General features: G+C 34.8%; 1 protein-coding gene across 2 annotated transcripts in view; it reads right to left on the minus strand.

The window, feature by feature from the left end:
- The window catches only part of nr6a1a (nuclear receptor subfamily 6, group A, member 1a), a 138,677-nt gene that overhangs the window by 18,267 nt on the left and 99,113 nt on the right, over positions 1 to 21,297 (minus strand). The window contains exons 1-2 of one of the 2 annotated variants that reach the window (XM_051903437.1): positions 17,435 to 17,577; positions 1,788 to 2,018 (exon numbers count right to left, since the gene is read on the minus strand). In XM_051903437.1, the coding sequence (XP_051759397.1) occupies positions 1,788 to 2,018; positions 17,435 to 17,450 (247 nt within the window). In that variant the 5' untranslated portion in view covers positions 17,451 to 17,577. Of the gene's footprint in view, positions 1 to 1,787; positions 2,019 to 17,434; positions 17,578 to 21,297 lie in introns of those variants that run through there. The other variant, XM_051903436.1, reaches the window with a different exon arrangement.

Below are 21,297 nucleotides of genomic sequence, written 5' to 3' on the forward strand. Positions count from 1 at the left end.
TGTACTTGTAGTGTACTTCAAATCTTATAAGTGCATTTGAAAAGAACAAAAAACCTAGGGATGCACAATATATCAACCACCATATCGGTATCAGCCGATATGTTCATTTTTAATGTTATCGTTATCGGCCCAATAAGAAAATTTGCCTGATATATTAAAGCTGATAAATAATGGATTTTTCCTTCAGATGCGCACTGTCCTCCATTAATCACTTCAAAATGGAAAATACAGTTAAGTGCAACGTCATTAAGGCTGCATAATATGATAATGAGAACATTATAATTGTGTGCTTGTCACATGGCTTTTAATGGTGAGACTTTTGTTTTTGTAATCAGGCTCTCAAAAATTATATAAAAATTTGGATTTAGATTTATAATAGCCAATATATTGGTTATCGGCTTTCAAATATAAAGAATTATCGTTTATCGGTATCGGCCAAAATGTTCATATCAGTGCATCCCTAAAAAAAAAAAAAAAAAACTGTATATATCTGTATATATACTGTATATTGCAGATAATGTAGTATTGCTGAAATAAAAGTCCACTTAAGTGTGCTAAAAGAGAGTTCACTTTCATGACTGTTTCTTAACACACCTAAGTAGCCTTGTAAAAAGTGAACTTTGTAATAATGTCAAATAAAAGTTTTACTTTTAAGTCATTATGTTTTAATAAACTTTAACGAAGTACACTTATTTTGATTTGTTGATTAACATATTAACATACTGATTATCATTTTAACTGTAGTGTTATTTGATATTACATTTAAAGTTAATATATTTTAAATGTATTAAATTATTTTAAATGTATTAAATTATTTTAAATGTATTAAATTATTACAAATGTGTAATTACAAATACATGACATACAAGTTTCAGCAGAAATTAGCATAAATGCTTGTCAGTACATTCGGCAGCACACTTTAACCATTTTTCAAAGACAATAGAATTATGAAATTACATATAAAGATGTACTTAAGTCCTACTGGATGGGTCAAAAAAGCACTCTTAAATTCAGCAAATTGCGTTTCATTTAACTATAATACAATACTTTTTCATTAAACTGCAGCTGAAGTGCAGTTAAGTGTCCAAAATCATTGCATTCAGTTTGCATTTAAGTATGTTATTTCCACAATAAGCACTCTTTTTAAAAGTATGGTAAAGTGTTTTTCTTCTCTCTCTCTCTCTCTCTCTAGGAAGACCTCTTGATTTTCATTGACCATTTAATTTGTAAAAACGCAGTCTTGAGAGGAATATTCTGTACGTGTCTCAGGGGAGCTGAAGCTTTGTACAGCATATTTATACTATAAATATGTACTATAATATATAATATATACTATTAATATGCTGTACAAACAGGAAACCAACACATAAGAGCTTTGATAAAAACATCTACAACTGATATAACCACAGTCATCTCCTGAAGATTATTCAGCCCTAACCCAAGCATAAAATATGACGGTAAATAATGAAATCTAAAGTAATGTTCTGTAACTGTTATTATCTATAGTCTTGTTCAGAGATGTATTCAAATCACAGCCACTGTGAGCTCAGACCTTGTGCATTATTGACATGGTCACCAGAGGGCAGTGCTGATTGTTTTAATGTATTTTCTCTTCTGGGGGAAAAAAAACCAGCTCATACTAATCTACCAGGTCAGCTGATCATCCATCTAAACCAGCTTGGACCTGCTGGAAAACAACCCAGCAAAAGAACTTCAAGCTGCTTTTAGTCAAATGTTTTAGCAAGGTTAAAAATAACTAGATATGAGTTTTGGGTTGACTCTCTGACCTTTGCGGTTCATTCCCATCTGCAGGCACTTGAGCAGCCGGCAGTACTGGCAGCGGTTGCGTTGTTTGCGCGACATCTCGCAGTTCTTGTCGCGGCTGCAGCGGTAGACGCGCTTGTTGCAGATGCTGCGCTTGAAGAAGCCCTTGCAGCCCTCGCAGGAAATGATGCCATAGTGCAGTCCTGTGGCGCGGTCTCCGCAGATAAGACAAGAGCGCTGCTCAGCCTGGTCATCTGAGAGAAACACACAAACATACCGAGATTAAGACCATCATGTGTACATATACACCTCTGAATGTGTTCTGTATATTTGCCTGCATTTTACATTAATATCTACTGTACATTCACTTCTTTGCTATGAGGATATGCTAAAGAAGTGTCTTCTGCTCACCAAGGCTGCGTTGATCTGATCAAAAATACAGTAAAAAATGTGAAATATTATTACAATTTAAAAGAGCTGTTTTCTATGTGAATATATAGTAAACTGTAATTTATTCCTGTGATCAAAGCTGAATTTTCAGCATCATTACTCCAGTCTTCAGTGTCACATGATCCTTCAGAAATCCTTCTAATGCTGATTTGATGCTCAAGAAACATTTATGATTATTATCAATGTTGAAAACAGTTGAGCTGCTTCAGATTTTAGTGGAAAATGTGATTTTCAGGATAAATCTTTGATAAATAGAAAGTTCAAAAGAACAGTGTGTATTGGAAATAAACTTTTGTAACATTATACGTAAAAGCATCATACAACATGGAATGAAAACTTTGCTTAAGAAATGGCATGACATCAACATTAGCCTCGTTTATTATTAATATTATTAATTTTTTAAATAAATGTCATCTGTCTAACTGCACAACTTTCTTTTCTGCTGACGTAACAAAGGCATAAATTTAAAAAATGTTTTGTTTGTGCCGAAAAAAAAAGGGACCCAGTTCCCAAACCACCAAGGCTGTGTCCGAAATTGCATACTCCCTTGAGTAGGTACTTATTTTGAATAAGTAAATACTTTGTGACCACTAAAAAAAAGTATGTAATCTGGACGTACTACATCTGCCATGTTGTCATTATCATGTGACCTACCAGCATCAGTTGCGTCGTTTCACTACCATTCACAAATCCTCTCCCGTGGCCTCATGGGATAGTAAAGTGTCCATCATACACACACTTCAGAATCTCACCTGAAGTAGTCAGTCATCCGGGTACTCTTTTATGAGTTCTGTGAATTCTGACATACTTATTTGTCACATTCTGTTTTTCGCCTACTATATAGTAGGGAAGTTTGCGATTTGAGACGCAGCCCAAGACAAACAAACACACCCCCTCCCCCGGCTCTTGACCAGATGGGTCGGTGCCATGGTAACTGTGAATGGCACGGCCGTGCGAGGAATGTGCTGGCTTACCGCGGCTGTGGTGTCACGGCTGACTTAGCGAAGAAAGGGTTCAAACCAAGAGCAGCGGAAACACTAACCCTCCCTTCCACCTTCCCTCTGTCAGAGTCATGAGATCAGCTAACACTGAAGCCAGACCCCGTCTGCAGCCTAATGAAGCAATACAATCAACATGAGGAGAGAAAGAGCTCAGCCTTCAACACACAGGTCCCTGAACGACTCTTTCTCTTTAATGACACGCTCAAACCGATTAGCACTCTAATAACTTTGTTTGGAAGTCAAATCGTGAGGCAGAAAATATAGTGATAAACAGCTGTATTTAATTTCATTAGAGGGACGCAGTGAAACACTGAACAAATCGCTTGAAAGAAACTATTGCGAATGAGATGCTTTAGTTCGCTAAATGGTGAAGAATCAGTCGGTCATTAATATATAGTGATGTCTGTTTAATGAATGAATAATTCATTTGAACTTATTCTTTTTTAACGATTCTACACTCTAAAAAATGCTGGGAAAAAAACAAGTTGGGCTGAAAATGGACAAACCCAGCGATTGGGTCAAATGTTTGTCCAATGTGCTGGTCAGCTTTATTTAACTCAACTATTGTTTAAAAATGACTATATGTCTGGCTTAAAATGAACCCAAAATATGTTGGAAATTAAAAATCAGACACATAATTACTAGAGGCAACAATAATAATCAAAAGGTGAACATTTATTAATAAGGAATTTAATAAATGTTTATTGTTTAGTTATTATTCATGAAATTTATTAATAAATGTTCATTTATTAAACATATTAATACGTTATTTTGGGTTCATTTTAAGCAAGCAATATAGTTATTTTTAAACAACAGAGTTAAATAAAACTACCCAGCAGGTTGGACAAACATTTAACCCAATCGCTGGGTTAAAACAATCCATTCGCTGGGTTTGTCCATTTTCAACCCAACTTGGGTTGTTTTTAACCCAGCATTTTTTAATGTATCAAAAAGATTTGCATTAGTAAATCATCTTAAAGCCTTTACTGTAAGTATTTATACAGTAAGTACTGTATCATATTTGATTATTTGATAATAAATTTCTAAATGATCAAAACTTTGCTGAAAAACCTGTTGCACACAATCGACTTCAACAAACATTTATTTGTTCATCTCTCAATCCTCATTTTATTGCATTGCATTATATGTTTTAAAATGACAGCTTTGATCATAAAAATAAGCATTAAATGTCATCTTACTAAGACATTATTGGCAGATATGGTGACAACTGATATTTATATACATTTTATGAAAGTAGTCTGCTATACTGTAAAGATCTCAATGATTTACATTACAAGCATCAGAATTCCTTACTTTTTGTCCATATAAATATCAGCGTCTGCAGCAAATTGCATATTTTTGCTCAGTTTGAGCCTCTGAATAAAATTGAGGTGTTTTTTTCCTCCATATTCTAACTATATCATACTATATGAGCCATAAACTTTATGTAATTTTTAAATATTTTGTGTAACGGTTCAATAAACTGTTATTTTATGTCTCAGGCTTTATATAGTGCTAAACAGCAACATGTAGTGATGATTTGATGAATCAACTGAAACTAAAACTGAAAAATGATTCTGGCTTTTCAGCACTATAAAGATGCCATCTTTCTGTTTGTGTAAAGATCTACAGGTTATAAAAGTGGAAATGTCAGGATAAAGCATTACAGAAAGTCAAAGCGGTAAACACAAACAAGGATAATTTCCCTGTGAAAGAGAGGAAAGAGCTGCCGCTGACAGAGAATGTGGCGGGGTCAACGGTGGACCATTAACGGAGAGTTCAAGTCATAAAAACAGGGTCATGGCCCAGCGCCTTTTCTTCCTCAATATGAGAGGGAGTTCCACAGACCCGTCATTACAGCAGAGTCAAGAACAGGCCATTCATACCATCTGACATGCCTTTTACTCCTCTTTAGGACAGTATGATTACAGTGCAAATGCTGCCTTTTCTTCCGGCTTTCAAAGCGGCGGTGCTTCAGTGTTTTCTGAGGAGCGGAGCGAACGGAGAAGGGGTCAAGAGTGCGCCGAGACAGGCCAGGGTTACACCGGTGTTAAGTGTGGGGTTTCAGTCTTCCTTACAGACTATGTTTAGTCTCTCAGGGGGTGTAAAGGTTCATACTTTGACTTGAAGCAAGAGGGTTTGCTTACAAACATTTGAAATGATTTACAAATGAACTGATAGATGACAGAAGACCGCTGGGGAGGAAAAAATATTTTCCTTGCATTTTGTTTCATCAGGTACTTCAAAAAAGGGTCACAAGAAAAAACAAATCGGTCAGAGGACTGCTGATATCGAATGTTTACAATATACGCTACCGTTCAAAAGAAAAATTAATACTTGTATTCGGCAAGGATGCATTTAGTTGTGAAGTGACAGTAAATGCACTTATAATGTTACAAAAAAAAAAAAAAAAATCTTTCTATTCATCAAACTATCCTGAACAATCATGTTTCACTGTTTCCACAAAAATACTATGCATTCAACATTAATAATAATAATCATAAATGTTTCTTGAGCATCAAATCATCATATCAGAATGATTTCTGAAGGATCATGTGACACTGAAGACTGGAGTAATGATGCTGAAAATTCAGCTTTGATCACAGAAATAAATTACACTTTACTATATATTCACATAGGAAACAGTTCTTTTAAACTGTAATAATATTTCACAATTTTTGATTAAATAAATTCATTGTGCAGAAGAGACTTTCAAAAACATAAAATCCAACCCAAACTTTTGAATGGTGTATTTGTGATATAAAATTAAGCAACATTGTGAGGTTTCAGTAGTTTAAAATGCTTAAAACGGTGCAATTAATTTCTGTCAGTCAGTTAAATTTCAATTAATCTATGCATTTTTTCATGTACTAAGTTTTAGTTGTATATGCAAGCTGTATATATTTTATGTATTATGAATATTATGTAATATACACATTTATCAAATAAATATTGCTGTTGTTGTTTTGACCAAGAGTTATATTGGTCCAGGGCCTAAAATGAAGACACACAAAGCACCAAAAGCGAGTAAAAATCGGCGTTGGCGTGTATATATAAAACGGTGTCAATCGCCAGTTGGCTGGTAACATTTTTTATGAATTCTAACAATGCAATGTTGTGAGAACATGAATTTTTGGTGTCATTACCTCCTATTTTTGCAAAAACTTCATGGTCGGTAAAAAATAATTACGGCCAGTAAATTTTCTTAAGTCACCAGCCACTGGCACTTAGTTTTAGGCCCATATAATCAATAAAATCAATAAAAGTTCATATCCTTGTGTTCATATAGTTAAAAACATGGTCAAATTCCAAATGATTTCACTGTATTTGACTTCTTGAATTAAACATTTTGAATCTAAATGCTAAAAATGGCTCTTTGTTTCCAAATTAGAGTTCACTGGCCTTGACTGAGAAAACAAAAGCTTTTAAACCATTCCAGAGGAAATACATAAAAGTCAAGATACATGCCGAATATTGTCAAAAGGCTGAATACTACTGAGCCCTACTTGGTGGGTCTCTCGTGTCTCATTCAGAGACACTGGGTGGGGATATGCGGACAGACTCCGGCTGATCTGTTAAATGGAGAATAGGAGACTTCTAAAGGCTTTTGCATCTGAATGACATTGGCATTGAGATACCGGCGGTGAACTTTAACATACTGAGAGCTTTACTGGACCGGACCGCAGGAGTCACACACACACACACACACACACACACACACACACACACACACACACACACACAAGAGCTTCCTGTCAGATAAGGCTTATATGAGGCTTTCAAAGGACACACACTGACAACCTTAAAACAGACGCATCTGCTACCAAATCATAGTTTAATACGCTGAAGCAAAGTCAAGGCCTTTGCTTTAATAAATTCAACATGCAAGACAACATATTTTTAGCAAATGAATCAGTATTGAGCACAAAAGTCAATGCATTTGCATTGTGACTTCATACCTTGGTGGTATATTTGTCAAATGGAGAGGACGCCCATATGAGTACTGTAACACTGACCCTTCCTTCTGACCTCAAGCCATTTGCCTGGAATTCCTAGCAGATGTTACGTTATGCAGGATGCATTTGAAACCATAAATTATTGACCAGTGCATGTGAAATGACTGACTTCCTTTAATGAGAAAACACCGCTTCCAATGCTGGCTTCCTTTATTCACACCCTGGCCTTCTTTGATTGGTTAAATTTGTCGCCCTCTCTTTCAAGTGCATGGCCACCCTATAAACCTGGAGTTCTCTCACACCTTCACACACACTTGATCCCACAGCGTCACTTCACACCCCTCGCCCCGTCTCATTCTGCCCTGTCACTCACACGCCGGGACCAACTGGAGGAATGACCCTCACATTCTGGAATTCTTTAGGAATTTGTTCTTAGAGATTCAAATGTGGCTTTGGCTGCTTAGCCCAAACTAAAAAAAAAAAAAGGAATGATATATTGTCTATTAAATCAAATTATATATATATATATATATATATATATATATATATATATATATATAAATGTATATGTATATGCACACACAATACCGTTCAAACATTTGGGATCAGTTAGATTTTTTATGTTTTTGAGTCTCTTCTGCTCACAAAGACTGCATTTTTAAGATCAAAAATACAGTAAAAATTGTGAAATATTATTACAATGTAAAACAGCTGTTTTCTATGTGAATATATTGTAAAATGTAATTTATTCCTGTGATCAAAGCTGAATTGTCAGCATCATTACTCCAGTCTTCAGTGTCACATGATCCTTCAGAAATCTGATCAAATTCTGATATGATGATTTGAAATTTAAGAAACACTGAATTTGAAATAATTTGAAATTGTAATAATATTTCACAATATTACTGTCTTTCTTGTCTTTTTGATCAAATAAATGAAGCCTTGGTGAGCAGAAGAGACTTCTTTAAAAAAAAAAAAAAAAAAAATGTAAAAATCTTTCCGATGTAAAACTTTTGAATGGTAGTGTATATATATATATATATATATATATATATATATATATATATATATATATACACACATACTGTATATAAAATATACAAATATACATACATGTATGTAAATTTTTCCTTTTTGGGGTGAAATATGAGTGTGGCCAATTTAGCGAGTTTGTTGCTAGATTATCAACTTTTTTTTTTCTTCAAAAAAGCTACTAGGGACAAATCTAGCCAGTTTTTGGACTGCTCGTGAACATGTTAACATACTCATTGTGTTCTGACAGAAAATATGTAAACGAGAACAGCTTTATTGAACATTCAGTGATATATTATATTAAAGTACAGTATGTGAGCATGAATTAGGAGAGAAAACAAATGTGAAGTGCCGACAGTTGGCGCATTACACCATCTAGCGACATTTAACTCTTTCCCCACCAGCTTTTTTTTTTTTTTTTTTTAAAGTTATTAATTAATTTTCACAAAAATATAATGGCCCTCAGAATATTTTGGGCAATATATCAAAAGAAAGAAAGAATTGCTGCTTTAAAAAAAAATTCATTCTAGCTCCATGCATTTTTTTTTTTTTTTTTTTTTTAAATCAACACTGGAATGTGGATAAGTTTCATAAAAAAAAGCAAGATTTTGAACAAAATGCTTTTTTTTCAGAGTACAACATGCATAAGCAATGCTTTTATTGCTTGTTTCTGCTGGTTTTGCCTGTGTTTTGATCCAGAGATTCTGTACTCTTTCAGCAGATGTGTAATAGCGCCCCCTACTGTATAACAGCAAAACCACTGAAAGCCAGAAAATTCTGTCAATGGCGGGGAAAGAGTTAACAACTTTTTGAGCAGGCTTTAGCTACTTTCCATGGAAAACAGTTAGAGCATGTTCTCAACAGGTTAAGTGAGATTCTTTCCCTCATCCATCCTGAGTAACTGGAGGTGTGTTGAATGTGTTTGGCAGAAGTCAGGTTTAACCACTGATTTGAATCTTTCCTCCTGCTCCACCCTCACACACCGCACTGAAACCCCCCGCTGGACCTATCAAACCTGCACTGAGGTCAGCCTGCTTCAGTCCAAACCTCTCCACAAGCAAGACATTAAACACTGACACTGATCTCAGTACAGCTGAAGAACAAAAGCACAGTATAAAACGAAGAGTAAAATCTCACTCAGAATGCTCACTTTACAGAAATTCATGTTTGTCTACAAAACTAATTTCAAGCATTTAAACAGAAATGTGTCGATCAAAACAATTTTAACATCATGAGAAGCATTTAAAGTCGAGTGTGTCCAAACTTTTGACTGATATTATAGATCAAAATGATATTATTGTGAAAATTTGATCGAACATACACTGCCATTCAAAAGTTTAGGGTTAGTAATATTTTTTTAATTAATATTTTTATTCAGCAAGGATGCATTCAATTGATCAAAAGCAACAGTAAAGTGATTTATAATGTTACAAAAGATTTCGGTTGCAAATAAATTATGTTCTTTTGAACTTACTAAGTCCTGAAAACAAAAATGTATCACAGTTTCCACAAAATTATTAAAAATATTGATCATCATATTAGACTGATTTGTGAAGGATCATGTGACACTGAAGACTGGAGTAATGATGCTGAAAATTCAGCTTTGATCACAGGAATAAATTACATTTTAATATATATTCACATAGAAAACAGTTATTTTAGAATGTAATTATATTTTACAATTTTTACTGTATTTTTGGTCAAATACATGCCGCCTCTGTGAGCAGAAGAGACTTGTACAAACTCAAAACATTGAATGGTATGTGATATAACGCATTCTAACAGTATGCAACAAATATGAGAAAACCCTTTCAAAAAATTCGGAAAGGTTTTACACTAGACATTATTAACTGTCAATACTTTTTTACTGTCTTTACCATATGAATGTAAATTTGATACCATATGAATGTATTGTTATTTTAGTCTAGTAACTCTGATTACTCTGTTAAATGTTTATTGTGTATGTAAAGCATCTCAGTGAGGGCAGTGGCCATGTGTGCGGCCGGCAGGTGTGTGTGTGTGTGTGTGTGAGAGCAGCGGAGGATGGGAGGACAGAACAGATGATGGCAGGAGAGAGAGAGAGAGAGAGCGGAGGATGGGGACAGAGAGAAAGACAGAGCTCTCTTCTCTCCCAGGGCTTTGTCTTTCCTTTCCAATACAATCAATCCCAGCTGAGCGGGTATTCGGGGGAGGTTCGGCTTCCCTGTACTTTTCCGCTCTTCCTCCTTTCCCTAGATCCTCTGCTATCTATATGCACATCTTTCACTTTTTGCAGATGCTTAATCCTGTCAAATCTGGCCACAGATAAATCAAATGATTTCAAAAATCAATTAAGATCTACATTTTAGTGAACCAGTGTTATTTTAGTATCACTCAGATACTATTATAGTTTTGTTGTTGTTGTTGTATTTTTATTTGGTAATACTTTATTTGAATGTGTCCTTGTTACATGTTACAGGTATTTACTATAGTAATAACTATAATTTGTGCTTAATTACATGCAACCCCTAATTCTAACAATGACCCTATAGTAAGTACATGTAGTTAATTAATATTACTCAGTACTTAAATGTATAATTACACTGTAACAGACACCTTAAAATGTAACCTTTTTCCTTTTTCTGTTTTCACTTTAATTTTAGTTATTAGGTATTAAGTTTTAATCATTTTTATTGGTTATTATTTTGTTTTTTTTCTTTTATATATGTCTATATATTTTTAATTAATTTTATGCATTAAGTTAAACTAAATTAAACTGAGAAATGTTGCTAGATGAAATAAAAAAATGTTTAAAGGGTTTTATTTTATTTCAGTTAATGTTTTATTTTTATTTTTCATTTTATGTGTAATGCATTATAAAGGTATTCATAATGTACATTATATCTTTTCATAAATAAATGTAACCAAAGTTAAAATGGATTATAATATTTGCAGATTTCTTGTCTGAAACGGGTTGTTTGCCGTGTGTTTTAATGCATTATACTCTCTAAAGCGGTGTTCAATCAATAGATAATAACTGTGGTTACAATTATTCATTAAAATATCATTATTAATATCATTAAAAATGAGATTATGAGGGTCCAATTTCAGTTTATGGTCCAATTCTCACTATTAACTAGTTGTTTATTATCATGCATATTACAAGGATATTGGCTGTTCATTAGTACTTATAAAGCACATATTAATGCCTTATTAATATGATCATAATTATGATCATATTCTACATCCCATAATCCTAGACTATACCTAAACTTAACTACCTTACCAACTATTAATAAGCAGTGATTAGGAGATTATTGAGCCAAAGCATTAGTTAATAGTGAGAATTGGACCCTAAATTAAAGTGTGATCAGAATACTTTTATAATGCTTTATATATAAAGGCTTTAAGTAAAGTTATACCAATGGTTTTAGTTTTAGTTAACTTGTAGCAAACCGTGATCTGACATGCCGGTTAATGGGAGTATGTTTTGTATCCCGACTGATACTCCATGGCAGGACAGTGTTATGTTAATCCTCCCGCTCCACACTTCCACAATCATCTGGGCTTTTCTCAAATGCAAAGCACGAGAGAAAAGTGTCTCCGTGTCCTCCCCCGCCGCCCTGCACACTGTAGTAATCTCATAACCATTACAAGAGGCAGGAATTAGCATGTGGTAATTACACCGAGCTCAGTCCTAATGTAACGCAAACCATTCTGCTTACACAGACCCAATGAGTCCTGCAGCTCTGAGACAGGCTTTGTGCTTCATGTTAATGTGTTTCTGACAACAGTCCATTCAGTCGGGTGGACTTAAACCTGGTTTAAGTTTGAGCCAAACGCCTAGTTTCAACCTTTTGGAACTATTATAGATTTTGAGATGTTAAAGATGCATTCATTATACACTACCATTCAAAAAATTGATATTTTTATTCAGCAAGGATGCATTAAATTGACCAAAAGTAACAGTAAAGACATTATTGAGCATCAAATCATCATATTAGAGTGATTTCTAAAGGATCATGTGACACTAAAGACTGGAGTAATGATGCTGACAATTCAGCTTTGATCACAGGAATAAATTACAGTTAAGCATATATTCACATAGAAAATAACTATTTTAAAATGTAAAAATATTTCACAATATTTTACTGTGTTTTTCCCAAATAAATGCAGCCTTAGTGAGCATAAGAGACTTTGCTGAAAAACATTTTTAAAAATCTTCTTTGAACACTATTGTACATTATATTAAATCACCAGCACAGCACATTTTATGTGATTTATTTTTGGATCAGCTGATGAGTTCATTCAGATGGATTAAATGAGTAAATGTGCAGCGCTGTATGCTTCAGAAACCACCGTATTATATTATAACAGCAGATCTTACATGAAACCACCTGAAGGCCTATTATCGGAAAGAATGAAAATAGGATCCTCGCAGCCAAACGGCATTAAGGCGTCGCAGCGGAGTGAAGTTACATCAGAGTATTGATGCGTTCATCCACATCTCTGCGTTTCAACATCTTGGCCATTGTTTGGCCTCTCAGTAGCATCCATAGTTAGCTTAACAAAATCAATAAAGGCCATCAGCAGATAAAGCACATCAAAACCTGAAATATTTGCAAACATTACACAAGACATTGATCCTCATGGAAAGGGCAGATGTTTTTCTTAGCTCACTGAATCTGGGTTTATGGCTTCACAAATGAATTGGGATTTGACTGAATTTAGATGAACCGGTCTACAGCATGAGACTCTATAGGCATTGGATTCATATGTGGCTCATCCTGGTTTATAATGAGGTAAAAGTGGAAGGTTTTCCGCTACGGTACGGCCCTCATTTGAGAATAAGGATAGATGTAGCGATAAACCGATGAAGAGCGACGAACACAAACATCAGTGATGCCAAAATAATGCCTTTGTTTATCAGGACTTATGTGTGAATCAACTTCAAGTCTCCTAAAGACCTCAATACACGACCAGCAGGATTCAGAAAACAAGATTTTTTTGAAGTTGTAAATAAAACAAAGATCATATTTTACAAGGAAATACTATTTTTGTTTTGGTAACACTTCACCATAATGCATTTACTAACATTAACAGGGTTTCTGCAGGCGTTTTTAAGGTAAATTTAACACCTTTTCAAGACCAAATAAAAACATTTAAGGAACAGATTGAAGGGAACAAAACGTTAATATGTTTTCTAAATGTAGATGTCTAGGGAGAAACACAATGAGTTGTGTTAGCAGCAATTCAGAGTTTGATATTTGTTACTTTTTAATTAATTTTACAAAAAAAAGTAGCTTGAATGGCTCTGTTCTCAACCACTAGAATATAGAAATAACTTTTACTGTATCTTCTGATCACACTGCACAAAAGTGATGCTCTTGCTCAGTATTTTTGTCTTGTTTGTCAAAAGATTCTTAAATAAAGACACATTTATTGGAGATACAAAACAACATAAAATATAGTCTTGTTTTCTGTGAAATTAATCAAAATGAAGTGAGTTTATGATTAAAACAAGAACAAATATCTGTCAGTGGGCTCTACTTAATTCAAAGGAACGTTTTCATGACTCGTTGACATATTTGTTCTTTTTTTAAGCATAAACTCACTTCATTTTGTTCAGTTTTTCAAGACTTCATTTTACATTTGCATCTCAAGTAAATGCATTTTGATTTAATGATGTTTGTATTGGTAAACAGGACAAAAATAATGAATGCATGTGCAAAGCGTGCAACATTCAATGCCTTTATGACTTAATTTAAGACCTTTTTCATTTGTGCCAGTGTGAATTAAGACTTAAGACATTCAAAAGACCTGCAGAAACCCTCATTAACTAACAATGAGCAATACATTTGTTACAGTATTTATTAATCTTTAACATTAGTTAATAAAAATACAACTGTTCATTGTAAGTTCATGTCAGCTCAAGTCCATTAAATAATGTTAAAGATTAAAAAATGCTTTTGGGTTAGACTTTATTTTAAGGTGTCTGTTACACTGTAATTATACATTTAAGTTCTGAGTAATAATAATTAACTACATGTACTTACTATAGGGTTTGGTTTAAGGTTAGTTGCATGTAATTATGCATAATTTATACACGTAATGTGAAACAAGGGCACTGTAAAATAAAGTGCTTTTCATTGTTAGTTCAGGTTGTCTAATGTACTTAACCTTATTACCTTAGTTTTTCTACTTCAACATGTTTAACTCAGTGTGATTGTTTGTGATCATTTGTGAAATTCACTAGCAGAATCGGGGTGTTTTTTCTTCAGTGTATTGATGTTGATGAGGCTCATTTGTTGTCGAGTGGAAACAGGTTTTAGTTGAGACTAAATTTAGCTCAGAACGGCTGAACCTGTACTCCCTGATGTCCTCTGCCGCTATTGATCGTCACATGGCTTCAGCGCCCCTCCCCCGAGCACACAAACACCCCTCCACCAGAGAGGTGACTTCCTGCGTGAGCAGTGACGGATGGAGCCCAGGGAAACATGCAAGAAACAACGGAGCAGCAGAGACGAGAGAAAGCAAAGAGGAAGAGGAGACAGAGGGATGAGTGAAGACCCTGAGACACAGAGAGAGAGAGGGAGATCACCTCCTTCTGTTGGGAAACAATAACAGGGAGATGGGCGGCAGGAGAATAAGATTAGGAGGAGGAGGAGGAGTCATGTACAGTGTCCTTTCAGCCCCCCTACACACACACACACACACAATAGTGTTTTCACATACCACCCTTGAACATATTCACCCTCCAGCACAATACTGTGGCATTTTCCAATCGAGGTACATTCACATTCAATCACAAAGCCACAGCGCTCTCACAGTGCTGCCCAGGTGCCTCCACAAACCTCTTCTTATCATAATCGCTGGTTAAGAACACATCAACACTGATAGATCACTAGTGCTCCACCAATATGGGCTGTTAAATGGCCGATGTGTTGCTAATGGCCGACGTAATGCCACCAAGTAATATAATATAATATAATATAAATGTCTATTTAATTTATTTATTATATATATTATTTATATATATATACACACACACACACACACACAGACAAACCAAAATGTATTCAGACACCTTGAACATTTCATTCATTAATACAGTTTATTCATTATAGCTTAAAAAATGGTAATAAAATATGACAATATCTCAGAGTTAAACTGTCAGAAAAAAATAATCTTAATTATGTCAGATAACACTTAAGGAAAACATGGTCAGGTCAAAGTGTCTGAATCATTTTTGGTTCAAAATTTTTATCAGTTTTACTGGTAGTCCACTGTATGAAGAATTTTTGGGTATAATATGTCACAGTTTACTTTATTTTGCTATCCTCACTTACATAAATGAACTATAGTGTCCTGCACCCACTAGTAAAAATATATCAAAAATATTTTTGGTCTGACTGTATATATATATATATATATATATATATATATATATATATATATGTATTTGTGTTCAATTAAATATAATACATAAATTAAATAGACATTTAAAAATTATATTATATTATATTATTTTTTCTATAATGCATCGCTTCATAAAACACGGCTGCATCTCTAATTATAAATGTGTGCATTCAGACTAGGAAAAATGTGTGGTTTTCTTTAAGCTGGTCCAATTATCCTGAAAGCAAACTATATAAAAAATGCAAGGTGTTTAGTAACGATTGATTTTTCCCCAAACATGCCTCAGGAACTATTGGAAATATCACCGAATCTGAAGCCAAGATCAAACCTTTCCATCAACTCATCAAACGAAAGCACCTGAAATGAGCCCGTTTGCACCTTCCGTCAGCGTATTTTCACACCAGCTTTTGAGAAAGCTAATTGGTGGGATCAAATTTGACCTAAAACTAACACGGCACAGACAGAAAGCTAATATCACATTCATACAGTAGCCGTCTGCGTTTAACGTGCGCTTCACACTCTTGTGTTTTTGTTAAAGAGCAGGAGGAACTGAAAGATGGAGCATGCCGCCATTTTGGGAGGAGATATTGATTTTTAAAATAGTAGTTTTGTTAAGGAGTTGCGTTTGGTGTCAAGGTCCAAGGCCGCCCAACGACCGCTTTAAGACGCAATACTTTGACCTTTAATGCAGTGTAGTACATCACAGTGAGAGCTATTGCACCAGAAAGCTCTATCATCATTACAGAGCAAACTGAGATACAATTATGTGGGCAAGCTGATAACATCTCGAGCACTGAGGGGTGAAGTTTGGGCTACAGTGATAAACCCACGCGGGGGTTGTGTGTGTGTGTGTGTGAGTGAATCGGGGGTTTGAGCCTCGCTGACCCCCGCTCTCATCGCATGAAGACAGCTGCCTGCTCAGCACAGAAAACCTTTTCCAGATGGGCCGCAGCCCGCATACCACACTATCACCATAAACCTCCTAAACACACACGCACCCTCAGCGAGAGAGAGGAAAGAAAACACGATGCTCCACTGAACTTACATATTTGCCAGAGGCAAATCCAAAGCGACTTGCATTGCATTGATTCGGATAATACGTATTTTATTTTAATCAGTTCATGTGTATCCTGGGAATCGAACCCATGACCCATGATGGCGTTTGTTTGAGCTACAGAAAATAAAACGGCATCTTTCATTACGCAAACACACATGAAAACACACAGTCCACAAACCATCTGTGATCAGATCCAATGCAGTCGCAGAGCAAAACAACAGAATCCATAATACGCACACGGATTTACAGTATTACAAATAAAACCCTCGTCTCTGGGTAAAAACTGGATGAAAATACTATGTGAGCTGCTCTAGGACTAAGTAAGCTATTTTCTGTGAATGTGCAAGACGAATAACTAGATTTATGACTAGCAGTCAAACAATTTTGCGCTACAAACCAGTGTGTGTTTATGATTGCGACGATAAATTAAAATACTATGATAACAAATGGCCATTTGCAATATCAAGCAGCACAACAGACTGTTTTTGTACAGATAAAAAAAACTGGAAGCGACTGATGTTCGTGTTAAAAATACAGTGTATAGCTGAATGAAATATTCATTTCTTTGGCTTAACAACATGTGATGAACAGGACTGGGTATTCCTCAGGCTGCTCTGAAGAATATATCCAGTTTACACTTCACCTTCTGTCACATTTAGAGTATTAGGATGACTTGCTCGCGCTACTGCTTGTATGCTGGATACACAATTAACCTGATCTGAAATCAGTCTTTTACAGCCTGAAACGTGCTCTCTGCTGAGCTGTGTTTTTCCTACCTTCCCACGAATCCATCTCATGTCTCTCCTGGTCTCCCTGTCATCCATTCATACACGTATCCTCCTCAGGAACAGCATAGGCCTCATGACTCTCTTCTTCTTCTCTCTCTCTGCTCCCTCCTCTCCTCTGTTCTGACTCTCACTGATCCGCCTCTCAGCCTCAGCCCTGCTGGTCAGTTTCAGCCCGGTCACATGACCGCTGAGTTCAGGCCCCAGGGGTCACGGTGTGGCCGGAGGGCCAATGGCAATGCGGGGGTTATCTGAGTGGAACTGATAGCCCTATTTTACCCTCCTGCTGAACAATGCAAGCCCCCTCCTCCCTCCCTCCCTCCCTCAGCCTCTCTTACTCACTCTACCTTTCTCTCGTTGGCTTCTCTCAAAGTCAGCAGAAGTGCACGGATGGTCAAAGGCTGCAAACCTGAACGCAAGGGCCGATCAAATTGAGCTGTTTTGTTGTCAAAGCTGAGCTGTTGTGCTGAGCTGTTGAGTTTGTCCAGCAGCTAACTGGAAGCCCTGCTGGATGAAACTACATGCAGTTCTTTATGTTTAATAATATACAGACACATATTCAAGCCAGATTCAGTTATACACATACCACATGTCCACAAAGCTTTACATTTAAACACTTAAGAACTAAAACAAGCTGTTTAAAAAATGCACTGGAAAGCAAAATTATAAATTAAATCATTATAGACCCTTTTCACAGACTGGATGACACATTGTAACGGTCATCAATATCGTAAATCCTGCAAAGTTTTTTTATATTTTCATTTTTTAAAAAAAACATAGGTACATTTATAACACTATACTTAGTATTATATTACCTTTGCATCAAATTACAACTAGTTAACGCTGCTGTGAGAGTGTTTCTAATACAGCAGCTATGGGAGTGATGGTAAAAATGACATCTTTCTCTCTTCTGACTGCCGTTTTCAATCGCTCTCTATTTTTTTCCTATTTATGAAAGTTGAGAAAACACTATTGTGGAGTTTTTCTTTTGCTATTTGAGCAAATGGAAACACAAAAAATATATTTAATGTACTGTCTCATTCACCGCTTTAGAATTTTACCCAACTATGACGACTTCCGCTTCTGAGAAACCGGGAAATGTGAAAAGGGTCTATTGGTGTGTTAAAAAAAAGTACTATGGAAGTTATGTTCTGCTTTGTTTAAAATAAAATAAAATAATAAAAAATAAAAGAAAAAGAAAGAAAGAAAGAAAGAAAGAAAGAAAGTAAAGTAAAGTAAAATAAATAATACATATAAAATAAAATAAAATAATACCAAAAGAAAAAAATATATTTTGGACACTACCATGATGGTAATATCATGATATATATGATGCTATATACATATTATATATATATATATATATATATATATATATATATATATATATATATATACACACACACACACAAATTCTTATTTTTTATTTTAGACATTTTTATCAAAATGGTGTATAAATGGTATACATTTTATATATATATATATATATATATAGTATTAGTATATTTAGTATTATAAAAAAAAATACTAAAAATATCATTTCTGATTATATCATTTCTTTGTATATTTTTATCTTTGCACATACACTTATACTGTTTTTAGATATTTTCCACTCTCATCTTTACTACCTTATTTAAAATAGTTCTTTCTCTACTTAAATATAATACAACAACAAGTGGAAGAAAAAATAACTTTGTTGTACTTCAATGACTATAAAGAGCTTGATATGATCATCATAAAATATCATGGTATTAGTGAAACATAGTATTTTTGAAAAGGTCTGTATTGGGTCTGTAGGGATGATTTCTGAGACATCTTGGTCAAAGAGTTGTTTCTAAAAACACTCATAGCCACAACCTGTTGAAGTACCTTGAGATGAGGTTTGTTTTTATTTATCAATCTACATTAATATTGTTGAAGCATGGTTGCTTCCAGGATTACATGTGTACCCAAAACCAGGAGAAGATCAGCCCAATCCAGTTCAAGCCCGTATGATAACATTAGCCCTCTGCTAACGCTAATGACGCCCCCTCCCCGAGCCACACATAAGAGGCTTTTCACATTCAAATGCAACAGGAGAGTCAGGAAGGGGGTGAGGGAGGAGAAGAGGGGCTGTGCTGGACTTTGTCATGTAGAGGTGAGGAGGGGCGGGTGTAGTCGAGTATGAAGTCGGAGGAGGTTCAAGTTTCTGCTGCAGCTGTCGTGGCACGGCTGGGTTTGACCCTAAGGCTACTGCTGAAACACATCAGCTAAATGCATTTAATTATCTTGCTGCGGACGCTCGGGAATCACAATGATACAGGCCTGCCTTTTGTTTCTAAATGGCTGCTCATCTCCAAACATGTCTCAATAATATAAGCTACACCCAAACATTAAATATTGACTCCGGGCCTGGCCTCAAACAAGCAGATGCCTGGTTTAGAAACCTTGACTGTTGCGCATGCTCTGTGTGGGAAGACAACACTGAAGGTATTTGATCTGGAAAAATATTCTTATTGCTAATAAACCTGTCACCAGATTGAATTAGTGAATAAATAAATGCTAGAGACGACCACTACAAAAATTTACCACGAAAAACACAGTTTTCACAAATATAACATAGTTACTGCAGTTACTTTAAAAGCAAAGAGTATCCAAACAAAACAAAACAAAACAGACACAACCAAACTCAAAACACAAAACAAAGAACAAAAAGACAAAACCCAAATCACAAAATAAATTGCAAAACAAAAAACACAAAACTCAACTAAACAAAACAAAATACGCAAAAACAAAATAACAAATAAAACAAAATACAAAACATTAAACTATACTAAAAAGCAAAACACGACAAAAACCACACAAAACAAAAACTCAAATCCCAAAACAAAAACAAAATGAAAACCACACAACACAATACAAAACAAAAAACAAAAATCAACTGAACAAAACAATACAAACAAAATAAGACAAACAAAACAAAAACACAAAACGCAACACAAAACACTAAACAAAAAACATACAAAAACAAAACTCAAACCACAAAACAAACCACAAAACTTTAAAAAAATAAAAAATAAAAACAAACAAAACAAAATGCAACAAGTACAAAACACTAAATAAAACACAAAACAAAACCACAAAACCAAAACAAAACAAAACTTAAATCAGGAAAAACAAAACCACAAAACATTACAAAAAAAAAAAAAAAAAAAACACAATACACAAATTCAAAATAACACTAACAAAACACAAAACTAAACATAAAAAAAAAAAAAACTACACAAAAAATAAAACCAAACAAAACAAAAACCACAAAAAACTCAAATCGCAAAAAACAAAACCACAAAACATTACAAAACAAAAACCACAAAGCAAAAAAATAAAAAAAAAATAAATAAAAATAAACAAAAACACTAAACTAAACAAAAAACATAAAACAAAACAAAAACAAAAAAACTAAACTAAAAAAACAACACCACACACATACAAAAACAACGATTCTGACACAGTTTGAAGAAGATCCTGTGATTTATTACGATTTCATAGTAGTAAAAATAACTGCAGCAACTACTGTATTTTCATGGAAACTGTGATTACCATTGTAAAATTCATGTAAAGGAGGGAACAATTTGGCGAAGAGAAGCATTCTGCTGTTGGCCTTGATAACACAAACATGTCTCGTGTGAAGGAAAGAATAAAGGAAGTGATATTACAGCACAACAAATGCTCTCAGCACACAGCGATTCCACAGACAGTGTCGTTTCCCAGATTACCCTGCGGTAATGCCTCTCTAAGAGGGTCTCCGCCATATGCTCTCAGTCACAACCTGACCTAAAAAAGCCCAGTCAAGGAATTTCTCAGAAACCTCAACA

The sequence above is a fragment of the Ctenopharyngodon idella genome, chromosome 8 (genome assembly GCF_019924925.1).
Source record: "Ctenopharyngodon idella isolate HZGC_01 chromosome 8, HZGC01, whole genome shotgun sequence".
Classification (NCBI taxonomy): Eukaryota; Metazoa; Chordata; class Actinopteri; order Cypriniformes; family Xenocyprididae; genus Ctenopharyngodon; species Ctenopharyngodon idella.